A 16,214-nucleotide genomic window follows, 5' to 3' on the forward strand; every position below is an offset into this window, starting at 1 on the left:
CATTGTTTTTTGTTTGGTTTTTGGTGTGTTTTTTTTTTTTTTTTTTGACATCTGTCAAGTTTCATCTGAAAGTTTTCAGTCATGCAAAGAAACCTCAACTGAATTTTTGTATTCCCTTGAAGACATTTTCTCTCTTTCACCCGAAGAGCTTAATTAGTTTAGTCTCCCGTGAATGAACGTAATACGAAATCTCCAGTAAAATGTTAATGTGGGAAGAGGGCAGGAAAAAGGGGTAAGATACAGGAGTTTTCCAGCCTAAATGGGAGATTTGACAGCAATGCTAATGGTCCATTTTGTGGTGTGTCACCAAGTGAGCCAGGCAGTGTGGAGGCACAAGATGAGACTGTGTCCCTTTCAGCTGCAGACATCCACTCTGCTTAATGTCAGAGGAAGATCGCTTGTCCCCATTCGCTATTGTTTCAGAATTGACAACCGCCGTTTTATGCTTGTGACATTTGTTGTCTCTAGTTCAGAAAGTAAGACTGCACCACATCACCATATTAACTAGCTCGGAGTTACTGAGTGACAGCACATGCACCAAGCTGTGCAAAAAGTTCTTTTTCAAGGGTTTTAGTATGGGGAGAAAAACGTCTCAAAAGATCTATGCGTGTGTGTCTAGATTTATGTGTGTGTAACTCTTGATTTGTAACTTGTGTTTACATTTTTGTGTGTAACTTCATTTTTTACACATACAAATCATTGAATACGCACACACAAATCACCTGGTACACACGGACAAAACTACATTACACACAGATTAATTTACAAGTATAAAAATCTTTTTGAGACTCTTTTCACACCTGACTGATTTGTGCGTACATGGTGCATTTGAATGCTGGGTGGAAGTTGGGAAATTTGAATTTCATTTGGATTTAGTTTATACTTGTGTTGACGGGACAAATATGTTTTTCTGTGGAAAAATAGAGTATCTCAGGATCCTGTAGTTATAAAACATAGACCTACATTTAATTTTTCGTCATCGTCTTCCTCCGCTTATCTGGGTCCGGGTCGCGGGGGCAGCATCCCAACTAGGGAGCTCCAGACCGTGCTCTCCCCGGCCTTGTCCACCAGCTCCTTCGGCAGGACCCCAAGGCGTTCCCGGCCCAAATTGGAGATGTAACCTCTCCAACTTGTCCTGGGTCGACCCGGGGGCCTCCTGTCGGCAGGACATGCCTGAAACACCTCCCCAGGGAGGCGTCCAGGAGGCATCCTGACCAGATGCCCAAACCACCTCAACTGACTCCTTTCGATCCGGAGGAGCAGCGGTTCTACTCCGAGTCCCTCCCGAATGTCCGAGCTCCTCACCCTATCTCTAAGGCTGAGCCCGGCCACCCTACGGAGGAAACTCATTTCGGCCGCTTGTATCCGCGATCTCGTTCTTTCTGTCATTACCCAAAGCTCATGACCATAGGTGAGGATTGGGACGTAGATTGACCGGTAAATCGAGAGCCTGGCTTTCTGGCTCAGCTCCCTCTTCACCACGACAGATCGTCTCAGCGTCCGCATCACTGCAGATGCTGAACCAATCCGCCTGTCGATCTCCCGATCCCTCCTACCCTCACTTGTGAACAAAACCCCGAGATACTTAAACTCTTCCACTTGAGGTCGGATCTCTCCCCTGACCCGGAGTTGGCAAGCCACCCTTTTCTGGTCGAGAACCATGGTCTCAGATTTTGAGGTGCTGATCCTCATCCCAGCCGCTTCACACTCGGCCGCCAACCTACCCAGCAAGCGCTGAAGGTCAGAGCTGGATGAAGCTAGGAGGACCACATCTGCAAAAAGCAGAGACGAGATTCTCCTGCCACCAAACTCGACACACTCCACACCACGGCTGCGCCTAGAAATTTTGTCCATAAAGGTAATGAACAGAACCGGTGACAAAGGGCAGCCCTGGCGGAGTCCAACCCTCACTGGGAGCAGGTCCAACTTACTACCGGCTATGCGGACCAAACTCACGCTCCTCTGGTAAAGGGACTGAATGGCCCTCAACAGAAAGCCACCCACCCGATACTCCTGGAGCGTCCCCCACAGGGTGTCCCTGGGGACACGGTCATAAGTCTTCTCCAAATGTCTGTGAAGGTTCTCAGTCATCCAGGTCATTGTAGTCTAATGAGCTTTGAAAGAAAAGCGTCTGGACTTCTTTGAGTTGCTTGAAGACGTTTCACCTCTCATCCGAGAGGCTTCTTCATTTCTAAGGTCAAATGGTGGAGAGTCCCAGATTTAAAACCAGTGGGAGTTTCCCACCGAAGAGGGAACAAAAGACCCCCTGATGATCTTCTATGAGCTAAGGTGTGAGGGTGGGTGTGGGTCCTATTCAGCCAGAGTTTCAGGTGAGCTCATTGTGAAGCCTGGCCCCACCTTCTCCAAATCCACAAAACACATGTGGATTGGTTGGGCAAACTCCCATGCCCCCTCCATCACCCTTGCAAGGGTATAGAGCTGGTCCACAGTTCCATGGCCAGGACGAAAACCACATTGCTCCTCCTCAATCTGAGATTCAACCATCGATCGGACCCTCCTCTCCAGTACCTTGGAGTAGACCTTTCCAGGGAGGCTGAGGAGTGTGATCCCCCTATAGTTGGAACACACCCTCAGGTCACTCTTCTTAAAGATGGGGACCACCACCCCGGTCTGCCACCCCACAGGAACTGCCCCCGATGACCACGCAATGTTGCAGAGACGTGTCAACCGCAAAAGCCCAACAACATCCATAGCCTTGAGATACCCAGGACGAATCTCATCCGCCCCCGGGGCTCCGCCGCTGTATAGTTATTTGACTACCTCAGCAACTTCTGCTTCGAGATTGGACAGTCCATCCCCAGGTCTCCCGGCTCTGGTTCCTCCTCGGAATGCACGTAGGTGGGATTGAGGAGCTCCTCAAAGTATTCCTTCCACCGTCCGACTATAGCCCCAGTTGACGTCAGCAGCTCCCCATCCCCACTGTAAACAATGTGAGCAAGTTGCTGCCTTCCTCTCCTGAGGCGCCGGACAGTATACCAGAACCTCTTTGGAGCCAATCGATAGTCTTTCTCCATGGCCTCACCAAACTCCTCCCACGCCCGAGATTTTGCCTCGGCAACTGCCACTGCTGCATCCCGCTTGGCTATCCGGTACCTGTTTGCTGCCTCCAGAGACCCACAAACTAGCCACGCCCTGTAGGCTTCCTTCTTCAGCCTGACGGCTCCCCGAACCTCTGGTGTCCACCAGCGGGTACGGGGGTTACCACCACGACTGGCACCGGCCACCTTGCGACCACAGCTAGCAACAGCCACCTCAACAATCGCAGAGTGGAACAAGGCCCACTCAGAGTCAATGTCCCCCACTGCTCTCGGGACGTGGTCAAAGCTCTGCCAGAGGTGGGAGGAGGGAGAAATTGTCACCCGATCCACACTGCATCGGACTCTTCATGTTCCTCCTGCGGGTGGAGGGTCCACAGTTGGAAGAGCCCATGTATCCGGTTCAGGCTGGGCCCGGCCGGGCCCCATGGGCGAAAGCCCGGCCACCAGGCGCTCGCCCACGGGCCCCAACCCCAGGCCTGGCTCCAGGGTGGGACCCCGGTAACCCTCCTTCATTATCTAAAATTGTTTATTTAAATATATATGTGTTTATGAACCATGAAAAAATAGTCAAAGGTTTAAAATAAATGACTAATAAATGACATAGTATTCCTCTGACTGGAAAAAGCAGGCTTCAAACCGGGAGAAGGGAGAAGAAGATGGTGCAGTGTCCTGGTGATCTTTCCTCTGAATTAAGTAAAAGTTAATCCAGCATGCTTATAATGAGACAGCTATTATTTTAGACCATTTCAGACATTTTATAGGTCTGAAAGATTGACACACTGTCCCCAGACAAGTGCCTATTGGGCCAGTTCATGTGTGCACTTGGACCAGTTTATGTGTGCACAATAATATGTTAACTACCTAATGTTATTGTGCACACACATAAACTGGCCCGAAAAGCGTTCCCTTGTCTGTTGAATGCTGGGAGTTGTGGTCCGACTTGTTCAGTGAATTTTTTATCCTTCATCATAGTTTAAGATGCATTCTAAACCACAGTCATTTTCCCTCTGTTTTTCTCTGTGTCTGATTGGATGACGTCTCTTTAATGAAGCACATTTGTAGTCCTGGACTGATTTTCACACCAAACCTAAAATAGTGTTTCCCCCGTTTGCAAATAAGCAAGTTCTTGGTATCAAAATGCTTCTTTAAAATTCACGGACTTCGATTCATATGTGAAATCCATGGCACATAAGAAGTGGAATTAGAAAAGAACGTTTTTAGCACCATTGATTTGCATTCGTTTTTTCATTCTTCCGGGGTCCGAAAGTAGATGGGTGTGGCTTAGGCGCCCTATGACTCCATACCATCTTCGCGCGCCTTCTCTCCTTTTGAACCCTGCTTTTTTCCAGTCAGAGAACCGCTCTGCTATTTATTAGTCATTTGTTATAACGATTTCACTGTGATGGCTCACAAACATATATGTCTAAATAAACAATTTTAGATGATGAAAAATTAAATGTAGGTATATCTTTTATAACTACAGGATCCTGAGATACTCTTATTTTTCCACAGAAAAATATATTTGTCCCGTCAACACAAGTTTAGACTAAATCCAAAGGAAATTCAAATTTCCCAACTTCCACCCAGCATTCAAACGCACCATGTACGCACAAATCAGTCAGGTGTGAAAAGAGTCTCAAAAGGATTTTTGTACTTGTAAATTGATCTGTGTGTAATGTAGTTTTGTCCGTGTGTACCAGGTGATTTGTGTGTGCGTATTCAATGATTTTTATGTGTAAGAAATGAAGTTACACACGAAAATGTAAACACAAGTTACAAATCTTTAGTTACGCACGTACAAATTTAGATACTTATGCAAAAATCTAGACACACACTCGCAGATCTTTTGAGACTTTTGTTCTCCCCATATTTTAGCTCTCCAGCCCCAGTGTGTGTGTGTGTGTGTCTGCGTTCACTTGTATTATCGTGTCATGTCATATGTCATAATAAAATGTGTTTTTGTAGTCGGGTAAACACCTTCCTCAGTAGAAGTAAATGCACTGGGGTTGCACATGGGAAGCCATCCAAGATGGTGGCCACTCTGATATGTCAGTTATAGTTATGATGATAAATGATCTGCACTTGTATAACGCCTTTCACAGTCAGAGGACTCCAAAGCTCTTTACACTACAGAGCATCATTCATCCATTCACACACTGATGATGATGAGCTATGACGCAGCCACAGCTGCCCTGGGACGCACTGACAAAAGCGAGGCTGCTGAGCACAGACGCCACCTCTGACCACCACCAAGGACACAACAGCGGAATTCTCTGTCCAGAGTCGGGATCGAACCTGCAAACTTCCGATCACTGGACAAACCACTCAACCTCCTGAGCTACTGCTTGTGTGAACAATGTTTTTCCGTCATTAACAGTTTCCCAGAGGTCGTCTGACCCTGATCTGTTTTCAGATCTGACCTCAGACTGAAACTAAAGGTGTGTCTAAAGATTTGATTCCTCCTATCAAAAAGCACTGTGTGCACTCTGAAAAACATTTCCTTGAGCTTTGGCTCATATTTAATCAGAGCCGAAGGTTTTTGGAAGCCATTCCCTGCTGCTCAGGAAGCTCTGATTGACTTCCTGAGGGAAAATAAACAACCAAGGAAACTCAAGAGAGAGGTGAGGTCGCTGTCTTAAACACCACATGGGGTTCAGCCCAGGCCTAACACTCTTTTTTTTTTTTTTTTTAATTTCAATTTTGAAAGAGGAATTTAATAAAATACAAAAGAAAAAAAAGACAATTGGCTCCTCTTTCAGGGCTGACACTCTTAAGAGATAAACAGGAAACTTTCTTTCTACTTGGTACAGATGTTTCTGGCAACAAGCACATAGAAACTGTTTAAAGTTTTGTTTTATTTTAGTTGGATACCAAATCTATCACAACGTATAAATGTAGTGTTCCTTTTAATCATTTAGCTTTGATTGATTTGTGGTGAGAGATCTGACAGAGAAGTATGAATGTGAACTAACCTGTACTCTGGTAGTAGTGGGTTCTGGATTGTGGTGGGCCAGCCTATCCCTTACCTCACAAACCTCATTCAAAATACACTTCTAGTGATAAATCCTTACACAAACACACTCCCAAAAACACTGTACACACACAACTTTAAGGTCATTCTAGGGGTCCAGTAAACGTTGTACTGCACTGCATACAGTACTCCTCATGTTTTGATTATTTTAGTAAATAAAGTCATCATTCATAATCATTCATGGCAGCATTATGACATAATCTGGTGTGAACCTTAAAGCTGCTATAGCAAATCTGGAAAACAATTTAGCTTAAACACTTTTCATGCCTCTTAACAACGTTCTGACATAAAATAAATATATTGTGGAGATTAAAAAAATGGGGGGGGGGGGGGGGGGGTGTCGATAAAGTGGTTCTCTCGCTATTGTATAAAAACCTCTGCCAATGACTGGTTTTAGACCAGAAGCAACCTTTACACCAGTGGTTTCCAACCTGGGGTCCATGACCCTTCAAGGGGGTCCTCACACTTATGTCAGAGCTGAGGTTGAGAGGTTGCAAAGATGACAAAATCTCAATAGCACACTTAGTAGTATAATCAATGCTCTGTATGTCAGTTACAACTCCATATGTCTGTGTAAAGTTTGTAATGAATCGCTTTTGATGTGTGTGTGGGTAAGAGTTGGGGTTGTGGGGGGCAGTAGCTCATCCTGGACACAAGCAATGGGGTCCTTGTGGAAAAAAGGTTAGGAACCACTGCCTTAGACCATACGGTTGTCCATCATCATTTTGCAACAGAACACCACTGGTGTGAGAAGTTTGAAGTTTGCGGCTCAGTAATATCAGAGAAGGAGAAACAGCTGGTGTCGGTACAAGATCTGCTCGGGTGCAAAATTGGCTCGGGGTCCGTCGACTGCCGATGACGTCTAAGTAGTTGATTGGCTGAACATGAACCTTACGGAATTACGTAATCACGTTACGTTGTTATCACGTTACGTTGTTATCACGTTACGTTGGTCCAGGCAAATCTTTCTGTTGGATGGACAACTTTTACAAAGAAATCCATCATTACCTCTTTGAAAATACACTTTTAGCATAGAGCTGCATGTATATTAGGGCTGAACGATTAACTGCATGTGCAATTAAATTGCGATGTGGCAAAAGGAGATTTTCTAATCGCAAAGGCTGCAATTTGGCAGCGAGTGGTTAGCGCAATGCTAATATACATGGAAAAACCCATAGGAATGCTAATGCTAATATCGCCGATTACATTATTACAAATTATGAATTAGAAACGTGCCAAATGATTACATTTGGAGTCTAATGGAAAGTAAAAGTACCATCAATCAAATAAGTACAGACAGGTATTTTAGTAAAGCCAGAAAACTTTTAACTCCAGAGTTTTGGCTATAGCAGCTATGAGCGTAACTGAACTACGCATGGACAAGACGTCAAAAACTCTAAACACAAAATACTTCAATAAACAGGACACACTTCTTTACTGCAAATACAATTTCACAGGTGTTGCTAATACCTATGATTCTTCAAGGGATGTGCTCAAAGAGGAGTTCAACATTATGAATACAATATAGTGTTTTATTTTACTAATACCATTATAAACACAAACTTACGTCTTAAGAAACATTATTTTAATAACGAAACTGCTAATTTCTTTCCAACAGTATAGATGTGTAGTGTATTTTGTCCGAGTGGGTTTGCCGTACTTTGACGTCATCGGCAGTCGAAGGACCCCGAACCGATTTTGCACCCGAGCAGATCCTGTACCGACACCGGCTGCTACCACTTCAAATTTAGAACAAACTACCAGAGTCCCAAAAAGAAATTCACCATTTGAAGTCACGGATAACAAAAGATGTTTGGAGATGGAAAATGGCGACAGGTGTTTAGCGCTCTCTCGTTTCCTCCGGTAATGCGGGTTCCCAGTTCTGGAAGAAGCGTCTCAGGGAAGATAACAAAGGGAAGGGGTGAGTGTTCTGTGACCGTGTTTGCGTTCTGTAGATTTGCTATAGCAGCTTTAAGTCCAGTTTGGAGTGTTGTCTGTTTCATACTACCTAGTTATTTTGCTTACACAGAAACCAACTAAAGACAGCAATGATCTGATTAGTAATCAGCCTCTCCTCTGCTAGAGCTACCGGCTGGCCGTTAGACTCAAACCAAACCAGTCTCAGGCCTGGATGAATATGGGAGGGATCCAGCACATCAAGGTGAGTCTATTCTGTGAAGATCAGCACAAACTTAAGGCCTGTGGGCCACATTCTGCTTCAGCTCATGTTACAACTTTATTTGATACATGTGCACAGACCACCAAAGCTACAAATCCCAGAATGCTATAAAATAGTCGCATCAGTAAAGTCTCACACACCTGGGTCTCCCCTCTACATGCTCCTCTGGTGAAATCCCTAGATTTGTCCAGACCAGGCTAAAGACATTATCCCTCCAACATGTCATGAGTCTACCCCAGGAGTCTCCTACCAGATGGACGTAATGGATGCAGAACCACCTCCCCGAGTGGGGATCCAGATGGTTTCCTGATTACATGTCCAAACCACCTCGATGGAACCCAAAGTGGCACACTTCATGTCCCCTGTCTTACTCAACATGCTGAACAAGCTATCAGATGTTAGCTGAAGATCTCCTGGAACAGTTCCATCCCACCTCATTAAACACTTAGATACAACGAAATCCTTGATACCTTTCCCAACGGAGGATCCAACTCACTACCAGTGAAAAGCCTTTACCCACAGATGCAGACATAATGAGGCCTTTGCAGTGCTTTTGCTGCAGAGGCCCAATTAAATCCAAGGGACCTGTGGCCTAGGTTGTCCTGATGCCCTGAAAGATAGAATTTGTTGTGAAGAAACTACAATCAGAGCAGAAGTCCAACAAAAAACAGGTTCAGATTAGACCAGTCACGCTCCTCCAGGTCACACTGCCTGCTGAAGTCCTTCAGTAGGACAGCTGCGCCCAGGTGTATGGGATAGGATGGGATAGAACAGGCCCAATCCAAGGATTCTAAACTAACTGGGTAGTCTAAACTGCTGTTAGTCCCACATGAGCCAAGAACCTTTCTCCCACCCACAGAGGTAGAGAGATCACCATCTCATCAAACAATTGGTAAGCAAGACGGGAAGATATCCCTGCTGGGCACCATCCACCCAGAGCAGAACTGAGTCCAGCCCCTCTCCAGGAGACAGGCTGTGGATAGAGGTGAGCCCAACATATAGTTGGTGTCTCTTAACCTGCTTGAGTTCAGGCTCTATCCCCAATAAAGTGACGTTCCATGTCCATGACGCTAGTTTCAACACCCCAAGATCAAACGTGAAAGTGTTATTTATTCAGCCCTGGGTCTGAGGGAACTTCCTACCTCAAGTAGAGGAGTTGAGTAGGCTATATCTGGGTTTGCTTGTGAGCTAATTAATCCAAACACCTGAAAAGGGCTCTTGAGCCTTTAGATGGTCTCTCAGTCTAAGTTGATTTACTGAAGTAAATGGACATGTGCACCATATTCCAACTTTTCTAGTTTCACCCGTAGTTTTTACTTGAAGCTGAGTTCAGGTGTAGCAAGAGTCAGAGAGGTTTAATTACTCTGATCATGCTCCATTCTGTGTTTGTCCACAGGGAGACTATGCAGCTGCCAGGATGTACTACCAGCGGGCCCTGCTTCTGAGTCCCGGTTCCAAACTTCTGAAGGAAAACCTGGCTAAGCTGGATCGGTTGGAGAAAAGACTAACTGGGGAGCATTAAAACCATTCTGAACTGAGTCCTGCTCAGTCAGAGCTGGATGGCGTCTGTCCTGCAAGTGCAGAGACACTAGGCTGTTGGATCAAGCAGTTCTTACAGCCTGCCTGTGAGGACTGACAAGACCTGGTCCAGACATATGGATGTTGGGTACTGCACAAGAGAGGGAAGAAGGAGATGAGTGGATGAAGATCATCTAAACTCTGCATCAGCTTTACTTCATCCTATCACGTTAGATTTAATGTTACTGAAGTTCTTGTTCCTTTGCTTTGCCTTTAAAATGTTCTTGTAGTTAAATCGGTGCAAAGAAAGTGTGTGAAAATGTATCTATCATGAAGGAAATGTGTGTGTGTGTGTGTGTGTGTGTGTGTGTGTGTGTGTGTGTGTTGGTCCTTGGGGAGCTTTAACAAAGAAAGTTTAGCTTTTAGGTCCACTTAAAAGTTTTGTGGAGCTTTCATTTGAATTTATTCAGGATGAGGTATTTATTTATGATGTTTTGTTTTTAAAAATGAGACCAAAGATTTTTTTAAACATCTTTGGTGTGTTCTTTCTGTGTTCGGTTTCTAATTCCATTTTTGGTTCTTTTTAAAACACAGGAAAGGTTTTTCTTTACCTGCTAAAGTTTCATTTGCGGCTGCAAACATCATCAGAGCTGATGCTGATGGTGGCGTCACTTCCTTCTCCGTTTATCTGCGGGCAGCAGAGGACGTTGTCGCCCTCTGCTGCCCACTCTCCCCTCCGGTGATGCAGTCCCATGCGCGATCCAATCTCTATGGCTTCTTTAATCCATCTTTTGTATTTCTGTTGTTCGGTGTTTATGATCCTTGTGTTGTCCCAGTCCATTACATGGTTTTCTCTTATGCAGTGATCTGTTACGGCTGACTTCTTTATTGTACTTTCTGCTTCTTCTTTTGCTGCTCTCGTATGTTTTCGACTTGCCTCTTTCTTGCACTCCTTTCTATGTTCTATTGTTGGTGTGTTGAGCTGGCGTCCGGTTTCTCCTATGTATGTTTTATTGCAGAGTTTGAATGGGATTCCGTAAACGACTCCACATTTAAGTCCAGCTGATATTTTGTCTTTTGGGTGTACTAGTCTGTTTCTAACTGTTGTGTATGGTTTTGTTGGTGTGTTTATGTAGTTTTTTCATTGTTGCTCTTACTTTTTCTGTTACGCCTTTGATGTATGGTAAGGTTATCACTGGTTTTGGTTCTTGTCTTTCTGGGTTTCTGGTTCTTTGCTTTGGTTGTTTTTTTCTTTCTGTTGTTGTTTGTCGTTTTCCTTTGTTTATTGTCCATGTCGGGTATCCGCAGGGCCCAAAGCAAAGAACCAGAAACCCAGAAAGACAAGAACCAAAACCAGTGATAACCTTACCATACATCAAAGGCGTAACAGAAAAAGTAAGAGCAACAATGAAAAAACTACATAAACACACCAACAAAACCATACACAACAGTTAGAAACAGACTAGTACACCCAAAAGACAAGATACCAGCTGGACTTAAATGTGGAGTCGTTTACGAAATCCCATGCAAACTCTGCAATAAAACATACATAGGAGAAACCGGACGCCAACTCAACACACGAACAATAGAACATAGAAAGGAGTGCGAGAAAGAGGCAAGTCGAAAACACACAAGAGCAGCAAAAGAAGAAGCAGAAAGCACAATAAAGAAGTCAGCCGTAACAGATCACTGCACAAGAGAAAACCATATAATGGACTGGGACAACACAAGGATCATAAACACCGAACAACAGAAATACAAAAGATGGATAAAAGAAGCAATAGAGATAAGGAGACGTGGATGTGGGACCATGAACAGAGACGACGGAGTTTACTCATTGGATCGCGCATGGGACTGAATCATCGGAGAGGGGAGAGATAAACGGATAAATGGAGAAGTAAATGACGCCACCATCAGCGTCAGCTCTGACGATGTTTGCAGCCGCAAATGAAACGTTAGCAGGTAAAGAAAAACCTTTCCTGTGTTTTAAAAAGAACTAAAAATGGAATTAGAGGCCAAAGATTTCTGGTCTGCATCACACAGATCTATGTTCAGATCACAAAGGGTAAACCTCAAAACAGGAATAAAAGTTGGACAGCGAACAGAATGAAATAATAATTATAATTATAGTAATGATGAAAGATGGCTGATCACACTGAACTACAGCATGAATGAGATGAGTCATCTAAAAACACTGATTAGAGAGATTAATGAATGTTTAATGAGTCCAACAGAGTTCTAGACTGCTCCAGAAAGTAGAAGTGGACCTTTGAGTTAACAAAATCATATTTTGACCTCAGTGGCTCTCATAAAGAAAATAAAGTTTATGTTATGTTTACAATGATGCTTTGGACTTTTTTCACTCACCTGCTTTATCAGATCAAAACTAGAGTGGTTATCATCAGTATTTCCCTCCAGTGATGAGATCTTTATAACCACTCAATAATTTTTCTTCTTCATGTAAAAACTACACAACGCAACATGTCCAAATCACAACGGGTCCAGTTTTAAGCCTGCTGATTGTAGTGAATTATGTTAAGTTGTAGATGAAATTAGATTCAACTAATTATAAAATGCCAGTTGGTCATAACCAAAGTGGCAGTGTGTAGTTTCCTTGTGCAAGGGGGCAGTACATACTGTATATTTAAGAGTCGTTTAACACCATATCACCATGACTGTTGCTAGCTCAAAAAACATTACGTTAATGTTCCCTGTGGAGCAGAAAGCATGCAACCTCGGAGTGACTCCTGAGATGAGATTTGATGGTCCTTCAGTTAATTCCATTGAGAGAATGCATTGCCGATGCTAGTATTCTGGCGTTGTTTCCGGATCTGCTTGGGGTCCTGCGCCTGTCGATGATGTCATCATACTCTGGCAATACCACTCGGCCAAAATATATTGCATAAAAGAAATGGTGATCAACTTCAGGAAGAAGCAGCTGACACACAACCCCTACTACATCAAGAACACTGCTATGGTTCCTGAGAGTCGATGTGATGAACAACCTGACCTGGTCCCTGAACACCTCCTCCATCACCAAGGAGGCTCCGGCACCTGAGGGCCCGTCTTGGTAAGTCAGCCCTGGATGCACTTTTACTCAGAATGTGAATAATTTAAACCAGGTGTTTTTATTAATGCCATGTGCATCATCTTTTTATTCTGCAACGCATCTCAGATAATCTGCTGAATGACTAAATTAAATTGTTAGAAATTATTGATTGATTGATAGCTCTAGCAGTATGCGTTGTTAATTTCCCATGATAATAATGAATTACCCTCTGAATAGATGATAAAAAAACTGACAACATTTCATAGATGAGCAACACAATGGAGTTGCATTGACATGCCTGTTATATCAGCGGGGCGCTGCAGGGAGTTGAACTCTTTACTAAGAGTACCATCACTGATGCCTTTTGCTTTTGTGTGTGATATGCGAATGTACGTCCTTATCACTGTTCAGAGATCAGTGGACTCTACGTGCTGAAACAGGTGCCTCTGAGCACCCCCCCCCCCCAGTACAACTTACAAGGCTTTCATTCCTACTAGAGACTACTGCAAATGTATTAAATATGAGGGAAGGACCTCTTTACCTCTCCTTTATTTCAGAAATCAAGTTGAATTCACTAATTCTTTTCAATCATTTACTACCCTGGTTCTGTTTCATACATTTTCTAGGTGCATAACAGCAAAATTTAACTGGAATGTTTTGCTACCAGTTGACCTTATCTATAGCACCTAATGAATACGGTACTAAATGTGTCTCAGTTTTGATAAAGAATGAAACAAACTTATTTCCTCATATTTCTATGACAGGATGACGGTTGTCTATGAGTAATTTAGTTTAGCTCAAACCATGGGAGCGAATTATGCCGGACAGCTCTAACTTACAATGTTAACTCTTAATAGCAATTATTTTGTTTTAGTTCCAACAAATAGACTGCCCGAATGTTACCATTATTGAAAAGGATGGAAAATAAAAAACAACATTTTTATCAAATAAAGTGAAATTCTAAATGTGTGAAGCAAGAAGTTACGGTGATGATTCAGAGCATCAGCTAAAATAATTCTGTGTGTGTGTAGGAAATATATACCGCTTTAACATGTTTAGTTTGAATCACGACTCCTAAGAACCAGATGTTCCAAACAGCTTTTCCTTCAGACTACAGGAATAAAAAGTCAGGTATTCATGTTTTGTTGAATGTTACACTCTTCATTAGTCTGACTTTTTGCTGCACTGTCATTCTTCTGGTCAGGTTGACTCTCCAGTAGGAGGAGCTGAAGCTCCTGTCCAGCTTCCTCCTGTGAGGACATGCCCCACAGAGCTCAGGACCTCCAACTGTGGACCAGCTTGGATCTTTTCTCTCTAGACTCCAGAGACGGAGGAACTGCTTCTTCTCTTTGAAGCTGATTGTAATTCAGGAATCTGTAAGATGCCGTTGCCCCGTTCCCTGTCCATGACGTCCCTGAGCGGGCTGCTGCCGGCTTGGGAGGAGGACGAGCTTCCCGTGGAAGACCTGCTGCTGTTTGAAGTGGCCTGGGAGGTCACCAACAAGAGTAAGGCCTTGTTGGTTGATTCAGTAGAAGAATTCTGATTCATTCATTATAATGAAGTGTTTTTGATTGGACTGGTTCATTCATCAAAAAGCAGTCAGATGTTATAATTCAGTTGAAATGTAAGAAGAAAAGAAAACTATGTTGGTTTACTTCTTAAAAAAAACAGGACAAACCAGGGTCCCTGGTCGTTGATGTGGCTAAGCGCTCCGATGTATTTTTTGTGTGTGTGTGTGTGTGTGTGTGTGTGTGTGTGTGTGTGTGTGTTTGGAAGCGTTTGCGTAAAACACAATCTTTGCTCTTTAGAGTAAATATTGAAATCCCCTCAGGCTGGAGTCTGCTCCCTCTGTGGAGTTAAACATTAAGCACAAACGTTTTCTCACTAAGCTGCTTTAGTCAGAAGTCCTAAACGTGACTGCTCCTCTTTAAAGTCAAACACTGTCCTGTAACTCATTTTTAAAACATTTACCTACAGTTGGAGGCATTTATACGGTCATCCAATCCAAGGCGAAGATCACAGTTGATGAATGGGGGGAGAACTTCTACATGATGGGGCCGTACTTTGAGCACAACTTTAAGACTCAGGTGGAAGGTTGTGATCCGCCTAACGCTGCTGTCAGGAAGGCCATGGATGCTCTGATTCACAATGGCTGCCAGGTGTGTGTGTGTTTTACAATGAATGTAGATAAATGGATGATATAGAATAAACATTTTCAAGGTTGCAGGTTCAAGTCCCAACCCTGCCCTTTCAATGTGGAATTAGCATGTAATCCCTGTTTTTTTTTCTGGTTTCCTCCCACAAACCAAAAACATGCATGTTTATGTTAATTGGAGACTCTAAATAGCCCCAAGGTGTGAATGAGTGAGTGAGTGAGAGCAAGTGAGTGAGTGAACGAACAGCTTTTACTGAGCACCAATTGAATTTTTCCTTTCATTTATAAATACTTTCCTGTAAGTAGTTAGCTAACAGCCAATACTGTTTCAGTGTGTTGAGTTCTGTGTTTTAGCTTTTTAATGGTTGTTCTGTCATGGCTGAAACCTGCCAGATCATAATCAGGAGGGTTTGCCCTCTAATTGACAGAAATGTGTGCTGCAGGAGTTCAGTCACTGGATGGAGTCCAGATTCTGATGATCCGTAAGGTTCTGACTCATCTGTGGTCAGTGTAGTCTTCCAGAGCGAGGACACGTCTTCATTTAAGGACAGGGGCTCCTGCAGTCTCTAGAGACTTACAGAGGAGTACAGGGGTGTGAAACTAACCACACAAGGTTTAGAAGTCATCTGAATAATAATCATTCCAGCTTTAAAACACAGAAGGAGACACAGCAAGGATGTGACATTTCCTATGAAGGTTTTACACCTGTGGTGAAATCTTGCAGTGATTGTTTTACTTCTCCTGAGCTTTCCTGTTTGCTGCAGGTTCACTTTGGCCGCTGGCTGATTGAGGGTAGCCCCTTCGTGATTCTGTTTGACATCAACTCAGCTGCATGGAATCTGGACCGCTGGAAGGGGGACCTGTGGGAGGCCTGCCACATCGGCTTGCCGTTTCATGACAGAGAGGCCAACGACTCCCTCATCCTGGGCTCCTTGATCGCCTGGTTCTTCAAAGAGGTCCGTCTGAGGCCTGTTCAGCACACGCCTAATCAGACATGTTCTGCTGTTTTACACGTTCTGTCTTCCAGTTAACAGACCACCTTGGAGACAAGCCCAACGTCATTGCCCACTTCCATGAGTGGCAGGCAGGCCCTGGTCTCGTTTTGTCTCGGACCCGGAAGATTCCCATGGCCACGGTCTTCACCACACATGCCACTCTGCTGGGAAGATATCTTTGTGCTGGAAATGCGGACTTTTACAACAACCTGGATAAGGTGAGAGTTC

At 43.9% G+C, this 16,214-nt stretch overlaps 2 protein-coding genes across 3 annotated transcripts in view; both read left to right on the top strand.

The window, feature by feature from the left end:
- The window catches only part of tmtc1 (transmembrane O-mannosyltransferase targeting cadherins 1), a 49,964-nt gene extending 38,762 nt beyond the window's left edge, over window positions 1-11,202 (top strand). Inside the window, exons 18-19 of one of the 2 annotated variants that reach the window (XM_070549834.1) lie at window positions 8,174-8,251; window positions 9,666-11,202. In XM_070549834.1, the coding sequence (XP_070405935.1) occupies window positions 8,174-8,251; window positions 9,666-9,791 (204 nt within the window). In that variant the 3' untranslated portion in view covers window positions 9,792-11,202. Of the gene's footprint in view, window positions 1-8,119; window positions 8,252-9,665 lie in introns of those variants that run through there. The other variant, XM_070549837.1, reaches the window with a different exon arrangement.
- A 2,873-nt stretch (window positions 11,203-14,075) lies between these two features.
- gys2 (glycogen synthase 2) overlaps window positions 14,076-16,214 on the top strand; it is a 32,434-nt gene continuing 30,295 nt past the window's right edge. The window contains exons 1-4 of the mRNA XM_015953108.3: window positions 14,076-14,341; window positions 14,814-14,995; window positions 15,756-15,947; window positions 16,019-16,204. Coding sequence (XP_015808594.1) covers window positions 14,218-14,341; window positions 14,814-14,995; window positions 15,756-15,947; window positions 16,019-16,204 — 684 coding nt within the window. The 5' untranslated portion in view covers window positions 14,076-14,217. The remainder of the gene's footprint in view (window positions 14,342-14,813; window positions 14,996-15,755; window positions 15,948-16,018; window positions 16,205-16,214) is intronic.

The sequence above is a fragment of the Nothobranchius furzeri genome, chromosome 1 (genome assembly GCF_043380555.1).
Source record: "Nothobranchius furzeri strain GRZ-AD chromosome 1, NfurGRZ-RIMD1, whole genome shotgun sequence".
Lineage (NCBI taxonomy): Eukaryota > Metazoa > Chordata > Actinopteri > Cyprinodontiformes > Nothobranchiidae > Nothobranchius > Nothobranchius furzeri.